The sequence below is a fragment of the Solanum tuberosum genome, unplaced genomic scaffold, assembly GCF_000226075.1.
Source record: "Solanum tuberosum cultivar DM 1-3 516 R44 unplaced genomic scaffold, SolTub_3.0 scf00045, whole genome shotgun sequence".
NCBI classification, from domain to species: Eukaryota; Viridiplantae; Streptophyta; class Magnoliopsida; order Solanales; family Solanaceae; genus Solanum; species Solanum tuberosum.
The window spans coordinates 1864762-1871872 of record NW_006238972.1 but is presented as its reverse complement, the minus strand read 5'-3'; the positions used below and the strand labels follow the sequence as shown (position 1 = coordinate 1871872).

Here is a 7111-nt window from a genome sequence, read left to right as displayed (position 1 = left end):
TCTTATTAAAGTACATATATACTCAATGAAGAATCAAAGAAAAGTAGCACTTGATCATTCTTCATGGATTTGAATATCAACACTTCTGTGAAAAAGACACTTAATTCACTTATAAAGCACTAAGGCCTCTATCAATCACTTTATCCTGACTCTCCCAACACAATTACTGCTACTGTTTATAGTGTAGTCTGATTTTGGGACCATTTTGGCTTTGGTTCTTCAATAAGTGGAGTTTTATGCAAGAATACACATCATGATTCTTGGAACACATTGAATATTAGTAGTAATTAACACTTCAAAATTAGGGACATACAAACAAACCTCATCAAAAGGAAATGCAAAACTACTACATCCAAATTTGTCAAGAGAAATACTGAAACCTAAGTTGTTACTCTAGGACCTGAATTTGTTAAAAGGGAGCTTCACTGGCCAAAATATCTGCTGATCCTCACCATGCTTTCTCTTCGCCAAAACTGACTTTACATTCAAATTTTGACTATCTGAACTCATTGAAGATGATTCAAACTGGTTTTTATCAGCATTTTCGTTCAAAAAGAATGACAACCCTCTATTGAACTGTGGAGATAGATCATTCAACTTGCATTTATCACCAGCTTTTTCATCCTCACATAAAGCGTTCTCAACTCTAGTGCAGGGAACCAAAAACGAACCCAAACGCAGCGATAAATCACACCCTATTACAGTCTGATTTTCAGAAACATCTTCAAAATCTGTCCGAGAAGTTTCACTTGACGCGTTTAAGTTACATGACAGAGTATTTCTTAGAGTAATCTTCTTGTTCTCATCCATAAGCTGAGCATTTGATTTGTCATCACTTGTGGAGCCAAATTTGGGACCGGAAGGTTCAGATTGACAACCATTATACAAAGGATATATAGAACAAGAAGAAGGCGAAGTACGGGTAGTCTGCATTGGCAATTTCAGAGTTGAGAAAGGAAGCATTTTGTTAGATTGTGGGTTTGAATTTTTGAGTTTTGAGAAAAATTGAATGTTAGGAAAAGGATTTTCTCTGTTTCTGTCATGTGAATTTCCATTAGCCTGTGGAGTTGGATAATATCTTGGACTAGTGTTCCTTATTCTTTTTGGTGAGATCAAATGCAAAGCAGCTACGAAGAAAGCGAAAAAGATGATTAACTCAAATCAACATAACAAACAATTACAACTATATCAATCCAGAATTTTCAATTTAGGGTACCTTCAATACAAGGTTGTAAGAGGCCTCTAGACTTAGATTCATCTTTGTATTCTCTTCTAATGATGGTGTCAATAGCATCATTCAATCTATCCCAAAGTGTTTTAAGATCCATATACTCAGCCTAAACAAACAACATACATATAAACAACACATAATTACAAATAAATAAAGTTAATCAGAAGAAGGGGAAAAGCAAAAACCTCAGAATTGGCTTTGGAATACATAATTTCCTCAGCTCTAAAAACAACTATAGGAAGCTTCTCTTGCCATTCCATATTCTTCTTTGTTGCTGAGCCATGAACCTCATTCACAATCCTACCCACTCAAGAAAAACATAAGAAATCTTAAACAAAACTCCTCAAAATGGTGTTGAAAAGGAAGAAAAGAAACAGTACCTGAAAATTTCTTGAATAAAGGAACCTCTGATTGGTTGGTGTGTATCACTATGCCAAGCTTTTTTAACACATTCATAAGCTCTTGTAGATTTAGGCATGTTGAAACAACAAGTAGAAGGAGAAAAGTACAATAAAGTATATATATATATATAACTAAAAATGGTTTTAAATAATCTTTGTGATTACATCTTTCACCTATGGAGTATCTTGGGTTCTCACCACTTTAATATTTGCAGTTTTTTTTTCTGTCATTCACTCAATAATTCATCAAGTGGGGTTCTGTGGGAAGATTTTTTTAATTTAAAAAATCTTTTTTTTTTGTGAAGAGTCTTTGATGAGTGTCCCCCACTGAAACACATGCCTGCATCCCCAGGCCCAAAGGGTCTCTCTCACCTTTGCTCTCTTTCCTGACCATTCATGAACTTTTGTCTTTGTGGGGTTGGGGGACTCTCAAACTAAGCCCACAGACAAAGGACCCACCCAATTTATCCTATTTTTTTATGGATTGTATTCGACATAAAATTTAAAGGCATAATACACTGTTGTCTATATTAGTAAAAATAATGCATGCATTAATTTTATGTATTAGTAGTCTCTTGTTTGATACACTTTTTCATGCTATATATAACTAATGTTTGTATTGTCTATTTGAGGAGCATATTATTAATACCATGGATTTCTAGGTAGTAGTAATGCAAAGGAATTTAATACTACATGTGTAACACCCCAGGAAATTTTTGAACTAAGACTCAAACCGTTCTTAGTATTGAGTGAGATGTCACCAAGGAATTTAGTATTTTCCTAAGTGTTAAGGTCACTAGATGTAGCACCTTGAGTTCCAAGAAGAACTAAAGAGAGTTCATTCAAGTCATTCATAAGTTCTTCTAAGTTTTGGGTTAACTTCAAACGACACTAACATTCAGTACATGATAAGTTAGGTGGGCTATAAGATATCAAATTAAAGGTCTTTGAATTATCTTTCTAACGCCACTGAATTTGCTAAGTTTCGAGTTCGGATGAGTGAGATATTCCCTTTTTAAGTTAGGCTGTCTAATTAAGGAAAGTTACCCGAAAATAGTAAGGGGTATTTTGGTCTTTTCCTTACCCAATCAGGTTAAATTTGTTTTTAGTAAGGTTTTAGGGGTCTAATCTGATTAGGTTCAGTTTTATAATCCTAATATACGCCTAGGGTTTTAGTTGAGAGTTCAAGAAGAGAAAAGAGGAGAAAAGAGGAAAGGATCAAGGCGTTCGTCGAGGTTCTTGAGTTTTGTTGCATATTTTCGTCATGGGTTTGATCCCTAAGAGGTATGTAAGCTTCCATAGTGTTGGGTTCGTTCACCTACACACCAATCATGTTAATTTCAGCATTAAATTCGTTCTAGAAAGTTGAAGGTTTGATATTCTTAAATTGTGTTCTTGAAATTGGCTTTCGTTTTTGAGTTTAGATGAGATTGATAAGTTCTTGAGGAAATTCTGTCGATTTTAGAGCTGTGTTTGATTAGATTCTCATGTACATGTATTGGGTATCTGAATCTAAAGAGAAATTGAGAAAAAGCATCGAATTTAGGCAAATTGGGGTTAGAAAATGAAGAAGGAAAAAGTCAGGAAGAAACTGGGTACCAGGTCTGCGTCACGGACCTGTTCCTCAGAAACAGAACTTTTCTCTCCGCGTCACGGAGAGGTCACGGACCCGTGTCGCGGACTTGCTTCCAGACAGTGATTTCTTGATCGTTTCTCATTTTTAACTATCTAAAAACACTCGTAAACATCACAATATCTTTCCTATCATAAATCATAACCTTGATACCATAAATCAAGAGCTAAGAGTTAAGTTTTGAGAGTTCTTTCGAACATTTTGAGAAAGTCCCTTTGAGTCTTTTTGAGGAGTCTTCTACAGTTTCTAATAATGTGTTTCAAGACTCGAGCAAGTGAGTATGAGTGTGAGGAGAATGTATTCATGAGTCTACTTGGTCATCACGAGACCCTTCATATCATGAACCATAATTCTTGAATTCATAATTCACATTCAAGGGAGAGTTAAAAGTAGAGTTCAAGAAAGCTTTGGAGTTCAATTGTGAATCCTTTGAGATCAACTATCGATTTGAGTTACGATTGAAGAAGTGAGTATGAGAACGAGAAGAATCGTATACACGAGTTCCATATCATTATGTAGGCCCTTGAGTCGAGTCGTTCATTCCCATAAATTCTGCATGAACTCCATGAGTTGAGTATCTTTGAGATGAGTGGTATCTTCAAGTTCTAAGTCTTGAGTATTAAGTTTATAACCCTTTTGAGATTATATTCCTAATCATGGGACTATTACATGTTACCCATGAAGTCCTTGAGTTGAGTAGTTCATGACCATAACTCTGCATGAACCCTATAAGTCGAGCAGTCTTGAGATGAGAAGTATCTTTTAGTGCTTGAGTTAAGTAGTTCATGTTCACAATTCCGCATAAACCCTTTGAGTTGAGCATTTTTGAAATGAGTAGTATCATTGAAGTTCTTGAGTTCTAAGTATGAGTTCTATCCATGGTTATTGAAACCTTGAATTGAGTCGTTCGCGTCCATAAATCGGCATGAACTCTATTTTAAAAAGTCTTTTGCAAATGCTTTAAACTTGTTTTAAGACTTGAGTTTTGAGTTGAGTAAAGAGTAAAGAGTGACGTTCTTTTCTTCAAAAGAGTACATGGGGACTATGTATTCCTAAAGAGTAAATGTTTTCACATTTAAAAAAGAAAGGAAACACCAATTTCCAAAAAGAGCCTTTGAGCTAGTTTTTCAGTAAAGAGTAAATGTTTTCACATTTAAACAAGAAAGGAAACACCGATTCCCAACAGAGCCTTTGAACTAGTTTTTCAGTAAAGAGTGAATGCTTTCATATTTAAGCAAGAGAGGAAACACTAATTTCCTAGAGAGCCCTTGGGCTATTTTTTGAGTAATTATTTCAAACCACAGAAAAAGTTATGTTTTTAAACATATGAGCTTGTTATATTTTGGCAGTAGTATTAAGCACCTATATAAGGGAGAGTTCAGACAACTCACAACCCCCATAAACCATGTAGCCAACGTGGGTAGAAAAGGGTCATACTTTTTATATGATTCTTTAGTGCATTTTAGCATAGACTAGTGGATCCACTTAGTAGTTAGGTTCTATACCCCTGGCAAGGTATATGACAATTGTAACACCCCGTATCCTAGACAGACCAGAATGCATATTCCAGAAGTTGCAGGTGCCATCGATGGGCACCACCTACGGATTGTAGGGTGACCCATGAACCATAGATGGGGTCCGTGGATGGCCTTCTGCAGCTCCTCTCCAGAAAGCCCAGAAAATTTAGCTAATGGTAGACCCACACCAAGACCTACGGATCGTAGGTAGGACCATAGTCCGTGGTTCTGACCCCCAAACCTAGTCTCTGAAGCTAGTCGTTGGTTGACTAGGATGGACTGTGGGTCAGTCCACGGACCATCGGTTCACCCCGACAACTTTTAAGTCAAGGGTCGTTTGGTCTTTTCCCTATGCATTGGAGCCCTAAACTACGTCATTTAACCCTTAAACTACGTAGTTTTGGTCAGTTTTAGCCTAATAACTTAATTAGAACTTACCCTAGTCAACTTATTCTCCAAAAAATCATCAAGTTGAATGAAAAGAAAGAGAAAGAGTTGACCAAGCCCTAGTTCAGATCATATCGTTACTTTATCTCTTTGTTCAGTTATATGTTTTATTCAGCTTTATTCTATCCTACATGCTCAGTACCTTTCAAGTACTGACGCATACTCTACGCTAACTCTTCTCGTGATGTAGGTTCAAGTACTCAGCATTCAGATCACGCATAGATCAGTTCCCGATCTCCAGTTCAGCAGCATCAGTGGTGAGTCCTCATTCTTCAAGGATGAGTGACATGTTATCTTTCCATTTTTAGTCTTTAGTTTCAGTTTTCACTAGAGTTAGCTGGGACATGTCTCAACATCTCTAGTCAGTAGAGGCTTTTATTCAGATATAGTTCAGATTCAGTTTTAGTTTGAGTTTGATCTTTCAGTTGTCGTTAAACTCATTTTCAGTTTTATCTTCAGATAGTATTGGGTATTCCCCTTCATTTAATTTTATGATATGTTTCTAGCTTCCGCATAGTATATTTTATTTAGTAATATTTTTGTATGCTTATGATATGCCAGCACAGGGTTAGCTTGGGGTCACTCGTGATCCTAGGTCCCGTATTACGTCCAAGGGTAGCCTCGGGGTGTGACAAACTTGGTATTAGAGCACTAGGTTTAAGTGTCCTAGGTTGTCTTAAAAGCCACACTAAGTAGAGTCCTTTTCATAGGTGTGAAGTGCACCACATCTAATGAGAGGGAGGCTACGGAGTTTTTTAGGAAAACTTCATTTTCTTGATATTCTTATCATGCGTTGGTATGATCTCTCTTTCTAATCCATCGTTATGTGTTGTCAGATCATGCCTCCTTATAGAGCTTACGCAAGAAATGCGAATGCCCGCAACACTAACGCGGCTCCTCTAGTCCTAAATCAGGAAGTTTCGAATGTAGAGTTTCGGAATGCTATTCAGCTTTTGGCTCAGAGTGTGACTAAATAGAACAATCTGCAGGCCCTAATTCCTGCTAACACTAATGTTGGGTCAGCTGCAGCTAGCATTCAAGATTTTGTTAAGATGAATCCACCTGAGTTTCTAGGGTCGCAGGTTGGTGAGGATCCCCATAACTTCATTGATAAGGTCAAGAAAATCTTTGGAGTGATACAAGAGACTGGTAACGATAGGGTAGAGTTGGCATCCTACCAGCTTAAGGATGTAGCTCCATATGGTTTACTCAATCGAAAGAAAATAGGGGTACGGATGCAGTTCCTATCACTTGGGAGTGTTTTAGTGAGACATTTCTAGACCGGTTCTTCCCAAGAGAGTTGAGGGAGGCAAAAGCTCAGGAGTTTATGAATTTGAGGCAAGTTAGCATGTGAGTCCAAGAGTACGGACTCAAGTTCACCCAACTTTCTAGTTGTGATGCTCACGTGGTTGTTGATCCAAGGGCACAAATGAATAAGTTTCTGTATGGGGTATCCGACTTAGTGAAAACAGAATGCAGAAATATTATGTTGCTGGAAAATATGAACATCTCTAGGCTTATGACCTATGCTCAGCAGGTTGAGGGAAATAAGCTTAGGAACATGCTAAGGATAATAAGAAAGCTAGGACAGGAAACTATAAGTATTCTCAGCACAAATCGAGTGGTGGAAATCGCTCTCAATTCCTGCATAAATCTTCAGCTCCAGCATAAATCTTTAGCTTCAGCACCTTCATCAGCTAGTGCTCCATCCTCTAAGTTTCTTCAGGATCAGAAAGGTAGGGCATCAGGATCTAAGTCTCAGGGGAGTGTTTCAGGTAATAAGACCTACCCAACTTGTCATAAGTGTGGTAAGAACCATCCGGGCGAGTGTCTTGCAGGGAGGAAGGATGTTTTGGTTGTGGTCAGACTGGTCACAGGTTGA

At 37.5% G+C, this 7111-nt stretch overlaps 1 protein-coding gene across 1 annotated transcript; it reads right to left on the bottom strand.

Moving 5' to 3' along the window:
• Positions 1 to 254: 254 nt before the first annotated feature.
• Positions 255 to 1845, bottom strand: LOC102603247 (uncharacterized). The gene is made up of 4 exons (XM_006343466.2): positions 1612 to 1845; positions 1417 to 1531; positions 1217 to 1337; positions 255 to 1127 (listed from the first exon to the last, which is right to left on the bottom strand). Exons 1-4 carry the CDS (start codon positions 1707 to 1709, stop codon positions 394 to 396), a joined length of 1068 nt encoding a protein of 355 aa, XP_006343528.1. The 5' UTR covers positions 1710 to 1845; the 3' UTR covers positions 255 to 393.
• Between the last annotated feature and the right edge of the window lie 5266 nt (positions 1846 to 7111).

Excerpts from the sequence above, each read along its gene's own strand:
- LOC102603247 (XM_006343466.2), bottom strand. The coding sequence starts at position 1,709 with ATGCCTAAATCTACAAGAGCTTATGAATGTGTTAAAAAAGCTTGGCAT. Across the intron at positions 1,532-1,611 it reads TTTATTCAAGAAATTTTCAG|GATTGTGAATGAGGTTCATG; the intron begins GTACTGTTTCTT and ends TTGAGTGGGTAG. Across the intron at positions 1,338-1,416 it reads ATTCCAAAGCCAATTCTGAG|GCTGAGTATATGGATCTTAA; the intron begins GTTTTTGCTTTT and ends TTGTTTGTTTAG.